This window comes from Miniopterus schreibersii (assembly GCF_964146895.1).
Source record: "Miniopterus schreibersii genome assembly, chromosome: 21".
NCBI classification, from domain to species: domain Eukaryota; kingdom Metazoa; phylum Chordata; class Mammalia; order Chiroptera; family Miniopteridae; genus Miniopterus; species Miniopterus schreibersii.
The window spans coordinates 11,016,186-11,036,686 of NC_138123.1; the positions used below are offsets into that span (position 1 = coordinate 11,016,186).

Here is a 20,501-nt window from a genome sequence, read left to right on the forward strand (position 1 = left end):
CTTAATATGTTGTTCGTAAGTGGAAAATACTTTTTTCTTCAAATTACATTAGGAAAACTTTAGCCTTTTTCAAAGTATGTTTTGATGTAGCACAATAATTACTTTATCTCCAAAGACAAGCATTCATCAAATACTTAACTACTAACAACTGTTAAACCTGAAATAAGAACTTTAAAAATCTTCACACAGAGACCGTCTAACTTATTTTCTTCCAAGTTTTAAATGCGATGGCTTTCATTTTGCAAATGTCCTTAGGCAACATGCACACAATAGACACAGAACTCTTTTATTACTCATTTTTATTTTCATATAAATTAACATCCTAAAAAATTGAAATAGAAACACTAAATACAGTATTGCACATAGCGATCTGTGTTAAATGCCCTATATTTTCTTTGAAGAATATTAATATACACACTGGAAGGAGTAAAGGAGACAGGAAGACTACAAAACTACAACCAAAGAAACCACTACCGTTTCTCTGCACTTAAACAACAAACTAAGAGGTAAGAGACCGTACTTTACATAAATACAAACTTAGTTATGAGTCAGAACATTCTTTTTAAGTTGCTTTCCATAATTGGCTTGCAATAGCAATAAATTCTCTCCTTTATCTACAACCATAACCCCCAGCAAATATCATTAAAATAATTTTTACAAACCGCACTTAATGTTAGACAAAACCATTACGATGCATCAGAAGCTGACAGTGAGTGCTCTGAGAAGAGTAGGAGATTTGTTTTTTTCCCTTCAATATAAAAGAAAATCCTTTCCTAGGTTCCATCAGATCATGAATCATTGCATACTCCAGCTTTTAAGCACCCGCCACAGCACATGGAGACAGCCCCAATTATGTCACAATGCTCCGGCAGGTATGTTTCATTAACAGGTTCTCGGCAGATGCCAACCAATCCAACAGCTGGTCATGTTTGGTAATTTTATGAGCATCATTTATTTAAATTCCTTCAAAACGCTGAGTCATATTTCCTTTGTTAAAGGCAATGGCACAGTTATAGAGAGGCACACCTTCAGCTTTATTTCCTCCTGCTACAGATTAGCTTTATGTTGGGTCTCTAAGGCCAGTCTGATAAAAGCCCTCAATAAATAAAACTCTGGTTCCTGCTTCTATTAAATGATTTATAAGGAAGGGGTTGCCTTCTGTCATATTTTTTCATTTTCTGACGAGTAAAAATATGATAATCTTCTTTCACAAATATATATTTATGGAGGGCAACTCAAAGAGTTGGGAAAGCCTTAATTATGATATATAAATGGTACATAAATTTTACAACAGAAAATGTTTTCGTGGATGGGAAACTGATACAGTTCACCAGAAATGACATTTGAGCCATCCATCTAAACGCGGTAATGTGGAGTGCTGGTTGTCAGTAGAAAGGGGTTTTGCTGTACAAGGAATATTCTCCCGAAAGTAAATTTTAGGTTAACGCGTAGCATGTTCAGAATTAATGCAGACACTGCCTCCTACACTTGCCGTTTCGGTCTGTCGGTGCAACGCCATAGACTTTTACAGAAGGAACAGGTGCCAAATTCTCCACTGGTTACTGCTTTTGCATTTCAAACTCAACAACCAGCAAACTGTCTAGAAAACACAGGGGCTACGCAAGGGGTCAAGAAGGAAAATGCTGACAATGACATGATGTGGCTTCCTTCCCTCCTTCAGGTCGGCTGAACGTTGTGTCAGTGGCTAGAGAGTGACTCATTTTCATTCCGCTTTTCTTTGTTCAGGTTTTCATGCTTATCTTTGCTTTCTGAAAATAAATGCACCAGATAAGAGTTATAGTTAGAAACAAGAAGTTTAAAAAAATGGACCGGAGTGTAGAGTAGCCCAAACAAGACCTTTTCATCTGGATCAAATTCTCTGGGAAAGGTTAGAGATCAACCAGCCCGTAGAGGAAAAAAGATGTAAGTAGAATAAATGTCACCTTTTAGAATTTTCACCCAGACAAACCACTGAATTTTTTTGAGGGGGGGAAAAAAGTTTTTAAAATTTAGTTTCTAATTGATGTGAAAGAGTGCCAACTCAAATGTTCAGTCGCAGCTTTCTGTTCGCATATATGAATGTGAAAATGGAATTAGCTATTTCATGTCTATCCTTGTAACAGCACGACTGAGGTGAACTACTAACTATTATTCAATGTACTTTAAATTTGTACTTTAATAAAAAATACAGTAAAGTAAACCATAACGTAACACTTGTCATTAGTTAAGAATAATTTTGATACACAGAAACTGAAAGGGCAACTGCTTTTATTTTTTTTTCATTGGGTTATTTATTTAGGTAGCTAGCTAGCTGGTTATTGTGCTTAGCTAATAGTTCAAGGCACTCATCCTGTCTCTTAAATTTTATTTTTCAATTACAGTTGGCATTCAGTATTATTTTATATTAGTTTCAGGTGTACAGCATAGTGTTTAGACAATCATATAATATTCCTCTGATATTTCAAGTAGCCACCTGGCGCTGTACATAGTTCTATCAATATTATTGACTATATTCCTTATGCTGTGCTTTACATCCCCATGACAATTTTGTAACTGCCAATTTGTACTTCTTAATCCCCCCACCTTTTCCACCCAGCCCCCCAACCCTCTTCCTGTCTAGCAATCTTCAGTTTGCTAAGTCTGTCTCCGTCTTGCTTGATCATTTATGTTGTCACAAATGGTAAGATTCATTCTTTTTTATGGCCAACTAATATTCCATTGTATATGTGTATCACAGATTTTTTTTATTTACTTGACTATTGATGGGCACTTGGGGTGCTTCCATAGCTTGGTTATTGTAACTAATGTTTTAATGAACACAGGGGTGCATGTACCTATTCAAATTAGTGTTTTGGCTTTCTTTGGATATACACCCAGAACTGGAATTGCTGGGCGATAAAACAGTTCTACTTTTCTTTTTTAATTTTTGAGGAACTTCTATACTGCTTTCCATAGTGGCTGCACCAACCTGCAAGCCCATCAACAGTGCGCCAGGGTTCCCTCTTCCCCACATCCTCGCCAATACTTGTTTGTGAATTTATTGATGAGAGCCATTCTGACAGGTATCAGGTGATAGCTCATTGTGGTTTTAATTTACATTTCTCTGATGATTAGTGAGGTGGAGCATCTTTTCGTATGTCTACTGGCCATCTGTATGTCCTCTTTGGAGAAATGTCTATTCAGGTCCTCTGTCCATTTTTAATTGGATTGTTTGTTTTGTTGGTGCTGAGTTATATGAGTTTTTAATTAATTTTGGATATTAATCACTTATCAGATGTATCAATGGTGGATAACCTCTCCCAATCAGTAGCTTTGCTTTTTCCTTTTGTTGATGGTTTCCTTTGCTCTGCAAAAACTTTTTAGTTTGATGTAGTCCCAGTTGTTTATTTTTTCTTTTGTTCCCCTTGCCCAAGGAGATATATCAGAAAATATATTGATAAGAGAAACATCACAGATTTCATTGCCTATTTTTTTCCTAGGATTTTTATGGTTTCAAGCCTTACATTTAAGTCTTTAATCCATTTTGAGTTGTATTCTTGTATATGGTGTAAGAAGGTGGTCTATTTTCAATTTTTTTGCATGTATCTGTCCAATTTTCCCACTATATATTGAAGAGACTGTCTTTACCCCATTGTATATTCTTGCCTCTTTTATCACAGATTCATTGACCATATAGGTATGGGTTTAATTCTGGGCTCTCTACTGTGTTCCATTCATTTATGTGTCTGTTTTTATGCCAGTACCAGGTTGTTTTGGTTATTATAGCCCTGTAGTATAGTTTGATACTGGATAGCATGATACCTCCAAGTTTGTTCTTTCTCAGGATTGCTGTAGCTATTCAAGGTCTTCTGTAGTTCCATATACATTTTAAAATTATTTGTTCTAGTTCTGTGAAAAAATGCCATTGGTATTTTGATAAGAATTACATTGAATTTATAAATTGCTTTGGGTAGTATGGACATTGTAACAATGTTAATTTTTCTTATCCATGAACACAGTATATGTTTCCATTTATTTGTATCTTCCTCATTTTCTTTCTTCAATATCTTATAATTTTCTGAGTATAGGTCTTTTGTCTCCTTGGTTAAATTTATTTCTAGGTCTGGTGGGTTTTTTTGATGCAATTGTAAGTTGTAATTATAATGACAATTGTAATTGTTTTCTTAATTTCCCTTTCTGATAGCTCATTATTGGTGTATAAAAATGCAACCGGCTCCTGAATATTAATATTATATCCTGCGATATTACTGAACTCATTTTTCAGTTCTAGTAGTTTTTTTTTTTTGGTGGAATCTTTAAGGCTTATTATACATAGAATCGTGTCATCTGCAAATAATGACAGTTTTACTTCCTCCTTTCCAGTGTGGATGTCTTTTATTTCTTTTTCTTGTCTGATTGCTGTGGCTAGGACTTCCAGTACTATATTGAATAAAAGTGGTGAAAGTGGACAACTCTGTCTTGGTCTTGATCTTAAGGAAAATGCTTTCAGTTTTTCCCCATTGAGTATGATGTTAGCTGAGGGTCTGCAATATATGGCTTTTATAACATTGAGGTATGTTCCCTCTACTTCCACTTTGTTGAGAGTTTTTATCATAAATGAATACTGAATTTTGTCAAATGCTTTTTCTGCATCTATTGATATGATATGAATTTTTTTCTTTATTAGTTTATGTGGTGTATCACATTAATTGATTTCTGGATATTATACCAAACTTGCATCCCAGGAATAAATCCCACTCGATCACGGTGTATGACCTTTTTAATGTATTGCTGGATCTGGTTTGCTACTATTTGTTGAGGATTTTTACATTTATGTTCATCAGGGATATTGGCCTATAATTTTCTTTCATTATAGTATCTTTATCTGGTTTTGGAATTAGGATAATGCTGGCCTTGTAAAAATGAGCTTGGAAGCCTTTCCTCCTCTTGAAATTTTTGGAATAGTTTGAGAAGGGGAGGTGTTAATTCTTCTTTGAAAATTCACCTGTGAAGCCATCTGGTCCAGACTTTTGAAGGGAAAACAGCTTTTCATTGGAGTCATAATTCATAACTTTTTCTAAAGAGGGATATTTAATCATATAAAAATTTGGGTTGTTTTAATATCTTTTCCATTTAGACCATGTTAGACTAATCCAATTCAAAATTTTCTTATTTTAAAGCCGAACCCAACTTTTCATTTAAAAGAGCATCATTTACTTAGTCTGTGGCACCAAGTGACAATCCCTCAGAACAATCAGCAAAACATTGCCAGTATCACAAGGCAAAACTCATCATTTTCATTAAGCCCTTTTCTCCCAGGGTGTAAAACTTGGCATTTTATTTTTAAGGAAGACGTGGGCATGGAGGAAACATAGAATGGCTTGTTAAACTCAGTTTACTGACTGACAGCTGCTAAGCAGCCAACTGCGTAGAGCCATTTATGGGTACAGACCAGGTGTAAGCCCTCTGGTCTTAGCAAAGGACAGCTCTGCACTTGGCATTTCCCATTACGTTTCAGAGCCCAGTGGCACTAATGCAATTATAACAGCCACTCTGGGTTCAAGTGCAGCCCTGTGCTGAGACCCTGTGTAATGAAAACAGTGAAAGATTACCCCCAACTCCCGCCTGCGCACCCAAATCCACATATAAGCCCTCACTTAGTGGATTTATCTTAATTCTTAAGCTTAGAACGCTGAATACTGGGATTCTTTTTGGCCTTTGGGGCCTAATTAAAGCCATCAGGAAGAGGGAATTCTTTAAGTTAAAAGCTCATTATTTATTCAGACTAAAGAGGAAAATAATTAAAATGCTATGTGTTTGTATATATTGTCAAAAGAATGTTTAAAAGCCAAAGAAAACCACAGGTTAAAGAATAGAAAAGTTAGATACTCACAATTCCAGAGTCATGCCTTGGTTTTATTTTATAAAGTGATTTCCCCTTTTTCTGCCTACATACTTCTTCGGCTTCTTTTACTCTGGGGGGGGAGAAGACACATGAATTTGAACAAAGATCCTCGCAGATCACAGCTATCCACCTTATAGTCGGTGAGCGAGCATCGACTCACTAGGGGTTTGATTTATCGAAAAAAATAATATGCAGAAATGTTATCTGACATTTGATTTGAAAACATAGAATGTCAGAGCTAGAGGCAAATTCTTCCAGGGGTTTAACTTGGAGTAAAGGGTGTAGAATGGATAGTATACAAACATGAATGTTCTTATGGATACATTTCGGCCTATATTTAAAAAGTTATATATAAAGAAAGTATACAAAAATTATACATGAGAAAGTAAAGACAAATTCCTCATTTTTCAGGTGAGCCTTTTCTGATTGGCTCTATTGCATAAATAAGATAGGCACTATAAAATAAATCAGAACCATTACAATAATTGAACTAACAGCATCATGTAAAACACTGAAATGCTTATTTAAAATGATTTCAGACTCACTTTCCACATCACGCTTACTCATGCTTGAAAGTCATTTGCGATGACTACTTGGGTAGTTTTTTAAAAATTGAACTTCATCAAGCATGGGAACCAATCATTTAATTGAAAACAGAAAATAGAGAGTAAGCAATAATAACATTTTAATACTACTAAGATTTCCTTTTAAACACACACTCCAAGGACAACAGTAACGAATCTGCCAGTGGTAGAGTTAAAAGAAGATGTTATTTGGGGATTAAGTTCTGCTTTAGGTTCTGGCTTTGCTAGGCGACACTGGGTAACATCCTGATACCACAGGCCCTTATATTCCCTCAAATAGCGAAAGGGATCAATACTATATAATAGCATCACTATTATTACTACACAGAGTTGTGGCAAAGATACAAAATTACTTAAAACTTCTTTCTAAAGTTTAAAATACCATAGAGAGTTACGCATGATTACTACAAACCCATCGTATGAAATCTACAAACTGGAATTCTACTAATAAAAAGAAATAAAGGAAGGAAATTAACCTACCAGGTTAATTCTATTTTGTTGTTATGATTTACCTTGGGAATTAAAAATGGAGGATTTCTGAAGAAGGTCAAAAAGGCCATGGCATCCTAATAAAAGACTTTGTACGCAGATCCTGAAGCCTATTTCCCCAAAGAAATAAGTTATAAATATACTTCTTGAGCCCTGTGGCAAAAGAGCTAATGAGAGAATTCATTTCCTACACAGGTGGGCGAACCCCTGTTTTTAAACAACAGAAAGGAACAAATAATCCAGGACAGGAGCTACGAGGCTGATGCCCCAGTTTACCCTGGAGTGTGACAAATGACAGCAACTCCTTTAGGACAGAAAGTGCCCGCGGGATTGACGCTGCTAAAAATCCCAGGAAACGGTGACAATTTAGAAGACACTCCATTGTTAACACTTTTATTACTTTCTACCCAGGCCATAAATTGCCTTTAATCCTTCCTCCAAACATTTGAAGGCAAAAATATTTTCTTTATAACAAACCGAGGATTGCGGAGTCTCCATCTTCTAAAACAACTCCCAGTAAATTTAAGTTGAAGTATTTGGACAAGGAATTAAGGAAGTTTTTTTTTCTTAGCACTTAGCCCAAATCCAGTATATTTTTTCTTGAATTTACTTGGAGCACTTTAAATGAAGCATTTGGGGACATTTATAAAAACGTACTTTGCAAGTGTTTAGATCGCCGAAGCATCTTCATTCTCTCACTGTCTTATTTATCTTTTTCTTAAAACACATCTTGGTAAGGATCACAGGAAGCCGAGTCTCCTACACACACAGCTGATTTCACACAAAAACAAATGCAGCCATTCCTTATGGCAGAAATGACGAAAATGACAAGGAATGTGCGTCAGCGAACCCGCACAAGATCCTTGAGCTCATCCGTTTATTTGACAGTCGTTTATGGAGGAGCAACTCCAGGTCAGGCGCTGGGATGGGCTCGGTTTTATAAGGACAATTAAATTCAACATCTAACAGGAGAGAGACACGTAAGCAAGTAGAGGGCAGGGGTGCCCGAAGCACAGCCACCTCGGGGTGTAGGGGTCCAGCCGGGCCCTCTAGGGGGTTCCTGGCGTTGCCGGCGGGGATTATGGCACATGGAGAGCCAAGCCTGGTTTCAAAGGTAAATTTTAATTTTGCATACTTTTCTTGGAAGGGGGAATAGTCCTGAGGGTGGAAGAAGAGTCCTGTGCACAGAATAATAAATGCAAAGGCCAGAGCTTAAAGATATAGACACGTCTCCTTTGGCTGCCTCAGGGTCCCCACACTACGAAGAGAGAAACATCTATGCGAGAGAGACACAGAGGCTGGTTGTATCCTGCACGCAGGGATCGAACCTGCAACCCAGGCATCTGCCCTTGACTGGAAATCAAACCCGGGCCCTTCAGTGCACAGGCGGATGCTTTAACCACTGAGCCGCACCAGCCAGGGCGGCCTCCTTGATTAGGATGCAGCTTCTTAGGCGTCTGACGGCGGAGTCGGCCACTGCCTTCTGAGCACCTCTAGTTATGCGCGGGGTTTGGGGGAGCTGGCAACCTGAGTATGAGAATCTTGAGCAGTTACTTTTCCAATTTAGCAGAAGGATCGTTGAGAATTGACTAAAATGCAGGTCTCCAGGCCTGATCGTCTATATTCTGGTTAGTCCCTCGGAAATGCCTTTATAAGCAGCACCCAGAAGGGTATGATGTAGGTGGCCCTGAGACTCCGGTATCCTTCCCGAAGCCCAGACTGGTGGCCACACTGAGCCCCAAGACAGCCACACTTCCTCACCCCTCTCTACTTTACAGTAAGACCGTAAATATGGGGGTCACCACCCCAAACCCTGAAAAATCGCTCACGTCAGCACCTTGTGAGTCTCACCCCCCCCAAACGAATGCTGCTGCTGCTTCCAAACACCAATTTTATTTCAACAAAACTCCCCAACAAGACATTTTTTCCATACTTGAGGCAGGAAAAAGAATGGGCCCTGGAGGGGAGATACAGGGCCAGGGCTGGCGGGAAGAAGGAAAGCAATGAGAGAGGCCGGGAGGGGGGCCCAAGCCAGCTGCCCATCCAGGCATCTCCTCCTTGGGCTCCCCATCGGGGCAACCGGAAGCATCAGCCCCGGAACCACTTGTCCATGTTCCAGGCTCCTTCCTTCCCGCCTTGCCCCTCACTCACAAGGCCCGACACTTCTTAAACTGAGCAGGAAAAAGACGTTTATCTCACAACTAGACGACAAAGGCGTTAAGCGAAAAGGAATGGTGAGATGACATTTCACACAATAAAGAGAAATGACCACTGTGTTCTGTTTAGAGGGATACTACTTCAGTTATAAAGAAATACAATACTTTGTTTATGGTGAAGAATTATGAAAACATGGTTGGTTTGGAGGAGACAGTCCTTGGCTTCCAAATTTTGCCTGTCCTTGAGTCTTAACTCCACTTTGGGAGAGGTCTCTGGGTGGTGTGTGGAGAGAGACGTAGCTCTCATGCATGATTCATGAAAAGACATTCTTTTTTTTAAAAAAATGTATCTTTACTGATTTCAGAGAGAGGAAGGGAGGGGGAGAGAGAGAGAAACATCAATGATGAGAGTCATTGATCAGCTGCCTCCTGCACGCCCCCTGCTGGAGATCGAGCCCACAACGCGGGCCTGTGCCCTGATCGGGAATCAAACTGCAGTCTCCTGGATCCTAGGTGATGTTCAACCACTGAGCCAAGGCCAGCCAGGACGATACATTCTTTTTAATATTGCTGTAGTCACACAAAGGGGACTGCCAGGGCATTTGTTAATCAAGGTTTCACCCTATTACAGAATTGAAAAGGGGGGCAAGAACTTTTGGGTGACGTCTTTGATTGACTTATTCTAGCAATTGCAACGGCCAGTCAGCAATCTAGATAACAAAAGGAAAAGATGAACAAAACCAAATCACATGACAACGGAAACTCTCCACTAGGCACTTTGCAAGATTTTGGAAAAACAACGGCACAGAAAGCGGAGATCAAAAGACTGGAAGTGCAGCATTATTGTTTAGACAGAAGGATACTAACTGGTATAGAATGGCTATAAATTCGACATTTACATTAATATTTTGCTGTAATATCTTTTATCGTCTATGAAACTTCAGAAACAAAACTATGATGCATAAATTTCAAAAATATGTACCTATCTCTTAAACGGAGAACCAAAAGTAGTCAAAGAATACAAGGCGTTATCTTTTAAGGGCTACATTAACTATGGGAAATAATTATGGACTCAGTTTGGCAAACAGAGTAGGTGGCCAATTTGAGCAAATTTAAGCATAAGATGGTATACATTATGTTAGTGACATCAGTGTTCAGTTAAACTTTTCTTTCTTAAGTGAATGGAATGATTCACCTTACACTTGATGGCCAGTGCTCATCACTGCACACGTCACGACTGTAACGGGCTCAGACAGGCCACCCGAAGGCCTCCTGGGATATATACACAGCGGCCTGACCACACGTTGACCCAACACTTGCAACTCTGCTGCACTTTCCTGTACCCTGTGTCTTCTTTTTAAGTTTTCTATTTGTTCCTAGGATGGCAGGCTGTGAGCACTTGTAGCCAGTGCATGCCGGTCTCTACCTTCTTTTAATAATTTCTATCGTCTTTAGAGGGGAAACCAGAAAACTAAGCTAATTTAAATGAGCCCCAGTTACAGCAACACCTCTGAGCTCAGTCCTAACTAAACGAATAGAGTCCTGGACTTGGGGACAGTAAGTAATTTCCGCTGCCACGGGGCTTCTCCCTCACCCCTGCTTCCCACAGACTTCGGGGTTCACAGCTGTTTGGAAGGGGAGGGAGCCAGAAGTCTGGCTTTAGATGAAGTTCTAGGGGTGCGAGATTCTAAGCTAGGGCACAGCTGAGTCACACTGCACCCCCACCCTGCTCACTCAGCAGGTGGTCTGTAAAGGTGGGAAGGAATGCGGGACGACTGTAAAACCTGAAATTCAGGCTTCTCCAGGTAAGAAGTGTGACACCATTAATTGGTAATGACAGATTTTGTGACGCTACAGAGAGCCACCTGCAGGGTAAGAAGTGAAGCATTCTGGGAGAAATCCGGCTGAGGCGATCTCTCAGCTGAAATTGTTTTAAAGGGCAGAAATGCCCAGAGGAAAACAAAACACCTTTAAGTATTAAAGCTTAAATTTACTTTTAAAAAACTCTTACATCAAACTTATCTTCTAAAAACAAAGTTGTATATGTAACCTCAAGAAAACGAATTAAATTTCAATACGCCAATGCAGATTTTTTAAATTCCTTACGTACAAATATTCTCAGTTGTAACAACTTCATTTGGTCTTAAGATATTAAGCTCAGAACTAAGTTATTAAGAATAGAAAATCTGAGTCCAGGAGAAGCAAAATATTTTTAAATTAAGGTTTATGTTATAGAGAAGAAGTAGGTGATAGAATGAAAGACCTTTTTTATCACAGAACTTGTTGAAACTCATTTAAATTCCAATTACTGCTTTTATCTTGGTGTTTTTCAAAACAAAAAAAAAGGTCCTCAGATATTGTGCTTAATATAACTGGGCGCATTTACGTTAAGGATTATCCTAAACAAAGAGCGTGGCTTCTTATTTCTCTCCTAATAAAGATGCGTTTTCCTCTGTACTTTCCCTCCCCAGCCCCAGACCCACTTATTGTCAGGCAAACATATACAGAAAGTTCAGTGTGATTAAGTTTAAAGACAGCTTGGGAGATGAATGAGAGAGATACACTCTGGCACAGACACAGAGAAAAGAAACCAGATGTCCCTGCGGCCTACAGGCAGAAGAATTTTTATCTACTTTCTAGAGCCAAAGCCGGGCTGGCCACAATCTTATCAAGAAAACAGATACGCTCTCATCGTTCAATCGAATGAGAAAGGGAGCCACTCTCCTGCCACAAAACATTAATAATTTTGTCTAAATAAGTATCTGTGGCAGACGGATTCATTTCCTGCTGGCTCCAACCCGGCTTGCTGGGAGCAGCCTGAGACCTCACTGGAGTCTAAGGCCCATGAGAGATTCAAGTGCAGCCCAGCCCTGGGATGTCACACGTCGGAGGTCCTTACACAGGGGAGCTGGTTCTTCTAACAATAAGCTAAGAGTAGACATAATTGTTGGTATTACCAGTTCACAATGTACTTTGCTGAAACGCAACACCATCGTGTCTGCCTATGAATTTATAATTTTTTAACCCTAAAGAGAAGACACAGAGAGAGAGGGAGGGAGAGAGGGAGGGAGGGGAGAGAGACTCAAGACAAAGGCTGGCTGGGAACAGGAGAGCCAGCTTTGAAGTTGTGGTCTCTCTCCAGGTAAAGACAGAGGTTTTACACACTTTTTGGATTTAAAGGTGACTTAAGGGAGCTTACTCCTGGCCCTGTCTTCTCTCTGGATTAACCTCAATGATCTAAAATATACACACACAAAACCACAAACCCCTGAAGATATAATGAGAACAACCCACTGAAACGTCACTTATTATCTCAAGTAAAAAGAACCGAAGTTTCCTCAGGCATGTATTTCTGAATTTGAGTTGAATTTCTGAATTTCTTCACTGACAATCCCTGACTTTTTCAGAGAGCAGTTGCATGTGCACCTCAAACGCTTACAGGGAATAAATTAGGAGGAGCTTAAAGTAGCTCCTGACTCAAGGAAACCAAGGTTTAAAAAACGCACAAAACCTTTGAGCTGCTTGATGCGCCAAGAACACAGGTCAGAAATGGACAGTCAGAGCTGGAGGAGGCCTTGCTGGGCAGCCCAAGGGCCCCGCTGCAGCTCACTGGGCTGTGGAGCAGCACGGACCTCATATTCCACTCACATCATGGGCATGCGCGATGCAAGCCCGCCACTTCTAGTAACAGCATGAGCTGAATTCTGAGGAATATTCATAGTCTAAGATCTAGGATTCCATGACAGTTACATATACATGTTCTATGTTTATATTCTAAAAACTCCAAATATATATTGAACATAAAGCCCATAGCAGAGAGGATGTACATCAGTGTTTCCTGAAACTACTTTTGTGAAGTATACGTGGGTGAAAAGAGATGAATTCTAAGAAAACACATCCAACCAATCAAATTAATTTCCTGTTGTCTGATCTCATTAATGACTGTATACGATTCTATAAATGTACGTAGGACATTATAATACATGGATAAACTATCACAGAAAAAGAAAATCCTTTCCCCATAGTTTTGGAACGGCTGTAAATGAGGAAAGATGGGTATGGATATACGCTATGCTCTCATTTCAAAGTAAACAAGACAAATATTTCACAAATGTCCTCAACATGGGAATCATCGGAGCCACATATTCATTTGCCAAGAAAAAATTGTTTAAGGAGTTCCTTAGTGAGGTATTTGAGGCCATTTACGACTAACTTAACTTCTCCTTAGTCTCTACAGTGTTCCCTGGGCTCTGACCACACAGGGCTGCCCAGCACCCATGGGAGGTCTTTGCTGAGTCTGTTCTCCTGGGCCCACCATTCTCTTCTTTCCTTCTTCCCACAAGTCCTTCAAGTTAGGCTCAAAACTATCTTTCTATAGAAAGTATATCTGACCTTCATGGCAGGCTCATTTGTGCCATCCTCTATGCTTGTCCATAATTTTGTTCAAATTTTACTTTATGTTTTTAAATCTATATTTTATTTAAGTATAGTTAGTATGTAATCTTATATTGATCATGTTAGTTGCAGGTGTACAATATAGTGATTCGACATTTTTATACCTTACAATGTGATCACCCCACTAATTCTAGTAACCATCTGTCACCATGTAAACATATCATAATATTATTAACTAAATTCATCTTCCCTTTTGAACCCATCCCCTCACCTCTTCCCTTCTGGTAACCATCCCTTTGGTCTCTGTTTCTATAAGTCTGGTTTTGTTTTGTTTGTTTGTTTCACACAGTATTTGTCTTTCTCTGCCTGATATGTTCCACTTAGCGTAGTACCCTCTAGATCCATCCACATTGTTGTAAACGGCGGGGCTATTACATGTATCTGTCTCTTTGCCCTTGTTGAATAAGTAAGTTCCTTGAGATCAGGGATCATGTATATCCATTTTTACATTACCAAAAATAATAAACCTCACACAAGTGAGCATTCACTAGATAACTGACTCAATGAATAAATGATGAAGAACAGGGAAGTTAAAATTAAGCTAAAACATGGTAGAGATAAATTTGAGCGAATAACTAGGGCTGAGAGCTAAATCTCTCCTCCTTTGCCTCTTTCTTCCAGTAAACCCTTCAGCAATGAGTCTACACGTACAATTCACATTTTGAGTAAACGATGCTGGGTTTTACTGGATTTGAACACTGAGTTTACCAATTTACTTTTATAATTCCATCCACAAGTAACAATTTAGTTTGAATGACTGTACATGAAATTTAAATTTATGAAGTAGTTGAGGATATCAGGTTCACTTTCTAATCGTTGACACACTATAGGAAACATCAGTGGCCTATAAGGATTCAACATGAAATGGTGTCACACCAGTTTCCCTAACTCTTATCAACTCCTGGTTAGTGGAAAATATAGGTAATATATCTTCATTTCAACAGAGCAGTTGAAGAATCTCTAATGGGAGGTGTGCAGACTTGATAGAGAAATGTTGGCTAGAGAAGAGGGTGGGTAGGTTTATTTACAGTAATCAAATATGCCCAGGGAGATAAGAGGGGGACTATGAGTGTGGCTATGTTCCTGTCTTAAAGAACATCACGTTGAAGAGGTTCAGAGCACAATAAACTGGTAGAATTTACTATGAGAACAGAGAAGACCGTCCCAGCCGTCACAGATGTCCAAAAAGATGACTGAGCTGCCTTTCATCTGAAGACATTTGCAGTGAGCCAGTGTGTGCCCCACACAGAGGGTGCTTCCTGTTCACCATCTTATTAAACCACCTGGCAACCGAAAGTGACAGATGCCATTAGGCTATTTTAGAGACTAGGAGTCTGAGGTTCTTGAGGTCACACAATGGAAGAATGGAGAAGATCTGGTCGACTTTGGAGTCGGCACCTTTCCATAAGCCCTTCCACTAGGAAGGGTACGAATCATGGGATAGATAATCTTCCCTTTGTTTCCCAAATTCAAGACCCCTTCCCCTTTAGTGAGCTCCACAAAGTGAGCACCTTAAAAGACACTCTAGTGCCAGCTCCTTGAAGGCAGAGAATGGAGTGTCTTTCCTCTCCATACCCCAGGCCCAGACAGCACCTGGCTCATCAAGTAGCAGCTGATGCTACTGAGAACTATGTGCCAAGCACTGGGCTCAGAGGCCTAACAGGTTATATCTCCTTTAAATCTTGCAAGAAATCCTATGAGGTATTGCTGTTACCCAACTTTTACAATGGGGAAAGGGAAACTTCAGATGGTCAAATTACTTGCTTGGGGTCATACGCCAATTTGTGGCAGATCTGAGGTTCAAGTCCAGGCAAACGCAGACATTCAACCTCCACATATCTAGCTTTAACCATGCGGACTCTCACAAGACAAATGTGTGGGAAAGATGAAACAACCAACCATCAATATCTTTCTCTTTGTATTTATTTATATTCATATATTCACTTGCATTTATATATTTATGTTTATCATATTTATATATTTACATTGTATTAATTTATATTATTATTTTATTTCTATTTCTTTAGAAGTACATGATTCTAAAAACTAAATCTTTTAAAACTCTGGATATATAAATTGTGGCAGCTTAAAATGAATTTTGAAAAGAACCTAGAAAAAACGGTGACAAGATTTATCAGATGCTGGGGAGAAGTACTATCGTTGGACAGATTTCAAACTCTATTCAAGGAAAAGTAGTAATGGAAACACAATAGGCTTTAGTGTTCATCTTTGAAAATGGAAAGCACGTAAGACTGTCCAGAAAAAACAAAACTACCACCGCCTTCTCTTGATTCTAGTTTCCAGGAGGAATTTTTGACGTAGTTCTCGAAATAAGAAATGTGAACTGTAGTCAGTACAAATCTAAAAATACAGAGGACAGAGAAATTTCTCCAGTGGCCCTTTTTGTCAAACATAAATCCTCAATATAAACTGAGATTGATTTTCAAACTTGAACTTAGTGAGGACATTTCTGCCAACTCCAGGACAGTCAGCATATGCCCTCGATGATCTCAAATCGCAGTGTTTCAACTGAGTAGCAGTCAGCGAGGGCCTAGGCTCGGACAAGTGCTGCAAATACCGACAATTCCGGGCTGGGGAAGAGGGGAGATAAATTCGCTTCAGGGATGAGAGGAGTAAACAGCAGAGTTCACATTCCATTGTGTAAATAAAGGGCCTGAATTACATTCTGTCAAACCAAGAGTAGCCTTCTGCCATGATCTCCCTCAGGAGTTTAACGTGGTGTCAGGAAACACTGAAAATCTAGAATGAGCTAGTTAGAACTTTAAAAAAATTTTTAATCTCTTATATATCTTTATTGATTTGAGAGAGGGGAGGGGAGAGGGTGAGAGAGAGAAACATCAGTGATGAGAGAGTCACTGATCGGCTGCCTCCTGCACGCCCCTGACTGGGGATCGAGCCCGCAACCCGGGCCTGTGCCCTGACCGGGAATCGAACCGCGATCTCCTGGACCCCAGGTCGATGCTCAACCGCTGAGCCACACCCGCTGGGCTAGTTAGAACTTTTTAAAATGCTTAGATGATAAGGGTTTAATAGTCACTTTAATGGGAATATTTATGTTCATACACACGTTAGAAATTTTAAGCTTCTGATCACAGTTTCATCACTAATTTGAAATCTCTTATTTAGGGGAAAATGGTTTGTTTTTCCCCTGGATCATGTAGTAGTGAACATTTTTATTCTATATTAGACATGGATTTATGTGGAGTTTACAAAAATAGCTCAGCTGAATTACTTTTTTTTATAAAAAGTCCTGTAAGAACTACCATGTTCTTTCTGTATATACGGAGGATTTTTAGATTTCCTCAATAAAATGGTGAAATGACACTCCCTGGTCCCACAAACTTATGACAATGAAAAATGAATGTGTCATACGTGATGGCCAAAGCTGTTATAAAACCACGTTTGACAGCAAGCTTCACCTTTCATTAGAAGAAAATAGTGTGGGTTACTACAATGGACATTTTTCGTGCAAAGGTCCTTTCCTAGTTACCTCCACTGAACTGTACCTTTACTATTTCCACCTGTGTTAAGATATTTTCTTAACCTCAGTGGTTCTGATCTGCATACGGTTCTGAAAGTTTTTAATTACAGCTAGTGAGGCATCGAATTAAGTTCTGTTGGCACTTACACTGCAGGTTATGCTCTGACACTTCTCTAGCAAGGGCAATATATACGAACAGCTTGGATCCTAGTATTTAGAAAGACTCTCTTGGTGGGGAATTCTGGGGCTTTTAGACATAGGAATTAGTTTATAGAGAGTTTATCACATTTCCTCCCCGTACAACTCATAAAAGAGTAGAGCGAAGCTATTTATATCATGACGGCTTAGAATTATGCAAGAGGAAGAAAGGCTTAATTAAGGAGTAAGATGTGGGAGATACGGGCAGAAACCAGATCAAGGGACACACATATTAAGGGAGACCAAAGGGCACAATCTTTCCTCTACTGGATTATTCCTAACTGGCCCACCATCAAAAAAAAATTCCTTAACCCACTTTCCCCCTCCAGCTAGACCTTCTCTCCGTGACCCTTCATGAGCACAAACTCCTCGGAAGAGCTGCCCACAGGCACCGTCTCCACTGCTTGTCCCCAACCCCTCCATAGAGGCTGCTCTTGCCATGGATGTCACCCATTCCTCCAAGTTCCCAGATGCAAAGGTCAACCCTGGGCCCTCGTCTCCCTCGCAACGGGCACAAGCACCATGTCACATGGCTCTTCCTCTCGTCCCTCCTTCCTGAAGCCCTTTCTTGGCCTGGTCCGCCGGGCTACACAGTCTGGCCCCAGCACCCCCCTACCCTCACCCTCTGCCTCTCTCCTCTTGTTCACTCTGTTCCAGCCACTCCGACCTCTACCCTAAACACTCCTTCCTCGGGCTTTGTGCTCGCTGCTCCCTGTCTGGAATATTCCACCATTAGATATCCCACTGGTTTACTCCCTCACTGCCTTTGAGTCCCTGTTGTTCCTCACTTCCCAGAGACATGCTGCCTGGCTAGCTTACAGACGACACCATCACCTCCTGCCACTCCCTTCCACTTGCCCGACTTTATTTTTCATCAGAGCCCCTATCAGCACCCAGTCTATATTTATTGATAATCCAATGACCAATTAATCATCTATGGATACTATAATGTAAGCTGCAGAGGGCAGAGATCTGGTTGTGTTCACAACTCCTGTGCCTGCTATATAGTAACTGCTTAATAAACACTTGTTGAATGACCTCAGCAAAGCATGTGGATAATTCATAAGTGCACAGTGAAAAATGCAGCTGTGGTATCCAGGGTTAAAAGAGAGTGGAAGAGGCACTGGAAGGAATGATTATAAATAAAAAGGAAACGTTGAATAAAAGTATTCTTGATTTTCCCTTCCCCCCCTGTGCCCCAGGATTTGTCTCAGAACATCTGTTCCTTAGAGAATCTACCTTAGATTGGGGAAAACTGATTTTTAAATAGTCCAGCTTAGAAAATTTCTCCCAAAGCAAGAAAGGTGAAGGGTATGGCCTTGCTGATATGGGGAGTGGTAAGAAGTGTAACCTATTGTGTCAATCATGGTTCCAGTGAAGCTGAAATAACAAGTGATGTGGTCCAGGCTGAGCAGGAAGCTAAAGGAACCAGTGAAGTCCAAAGAGATTCTAGAACAACTAAAAGAACTGGGAATTCTATATCAGGGCAATGGAACATCTGATAGCATTTTCATAGATAGCCTCAAATATTTGAAGACCCATTACATGGACAAGGATTGGATTTATTTGTGTGGCTCTAGAGAGAGTAGAATTAGGGCCAGTGAGTATAGGGTTTGGTCAACCAGCTATCCATTCATTCTACAATCCTTTACCCAAAACCCCTCGCGGCAGGTGGATTACAAAATTCAGAACTTTTCTAGTTTCCCATATAACAGAAGGGTCTGACACAGCGTGGAGTAACCAAACACTATTTCTATAGTAAACATATGAACATTCACACCAAGTGGATCAGTATCACGGCTTCCTGTGAGATCAGGTTGCCACAAACTTACAAAAAAACATTTGGTTTCAGAGGCTTTTGGATCACCAACAGCAGACAAGTGATTATGGCTCTGGACTATGAAATTATAAATAAAACTATCTCCTGTAATAACTGTCCCCAAGTTTGTGACCTTCATTAAACTCTCAGGCTAGAGAATTCATTAAACCCTCAGGTTGAAAATAGAAAATGGCCACTAACAAATAGGAATTTGGATGTGAACACTTGTTAGATTTTCTTTGAGCAGCATCATTAGGAAACCTGTTTTTAATAACTACTCATGACTAGTAAAATATACACTTTATGGAAATCAGGATGTTCTTCTGCTTTTCACTATGATCCACCAGCTTTCTGATGGTCATATTCTCACCTCTTTTGAGCTAAGGGGTTGTGCTGGTCCCCGATTCTCACCCGAATGTTTGGGACACAGCAGGAGATCACAATCAATGGTCAAGTGGTATGAATTCTTCTCTTTTTCTTTATTATCAATAAGCTTTCCTCACGATAACATCACTTTCACTTGTATTTGTATTTTTTCCTGAATGGATATATGTAATTGGGAATAACTTTCCATCCATCCATCCATCCATCCATCGTGATATTAAAAAAATTCTTTTCTACCTTTTTCTCTAATTTGCCATCAACGCTATCTAGCCTCTAGTTCTTACTACAGTAGTCTATGCTCTAGTTTGTTTATTTTACCTTTATAAAATAAAAACATTAGGAACATCAGAGGCTGCAGGAAATCAACTCATGTACAAGTTCTGCAGAATTAAGAATGCTTCTGTTCTAAAAACAGCCCATGGGTTTCAAAACACATTAATATCCACGTCTAGACTGACTTTTAAAATGAAAGCTTCAGAGTTATCTGTGAGCATCTTGAATTCTCTTAACTGATGCATACTTTTCCCAACTATTTCTCATCTCCTTTACCTCCTCCACAAACTTGGAGCACTTTAAAGTGGCCAAGTGGAATTTTATCAAACTTTCCAAAAATGTTCACCCCTAGGCCATAGGAATTTGAACCAAAGAGGTTAATTTTGAAAAACAATTCCATCTCATAAAATTAAGATCTACTGAAATATGCTTTTATTTCTGATTTTTGCAAAGATTATATAAATTTATAATGATAATTAGGATATTTTAATGATGAGAGTTAGTACTTCTACCTTCTTTCTTTTTCCTCACACAACAAATTTGAGGGACTAATAATCTCCACACACTTTGATGACAAATTAAACCTTAGAGGACTGGAGATTCTCACATGCAAACAAACTTTTACTTCTAGCTACTTTAAATTCTAAATGAATGCCTTTGATTCTGACACCAATTCCCATGTGTGTTTTTCCCTGAACTACCAAGCAATTAACCTGATTCTGACACCATCTACTGGGAGCTAGCGCCAGATCCCACA

The 20,501-nt window shown here is 39.6% G+C and overlaps 1 protein-coding gene across 2 annotated transcripts in view; it reads right to left on the reverse strand.

Annotated features, from left to right (window-relative positions):
- Positions 1–288: 288 nt before the first annotated feature.
- The window catches only part of FMN2 (formin 2), a 222,804-nt gene continuing 202,591 nt past the window's right edge, over positions 289–20,501 (reverse strand). The window contains exons 17-18 of one of the 2 annotated variants that reach the window (XM_081124213.1): positions 5,873–5,954; positions 289–1,769 (exon numbers count right to left, since the gene is read on the reverse strand). In XM_081124213.1, the coding sequence (XP_080980339.1) occupies positions 1,743–1,769; positions 5,873–5,954 (109 nt within the window). In that variant the 3' untranslated portion in view covers positions 289–1,742. The remainder of the gene's footprint in view (positions 1,770–5,872; positions 5,955–20,501) is intronic. The other variant, XM_081124214.1, reaches the window with a different exon arrangement.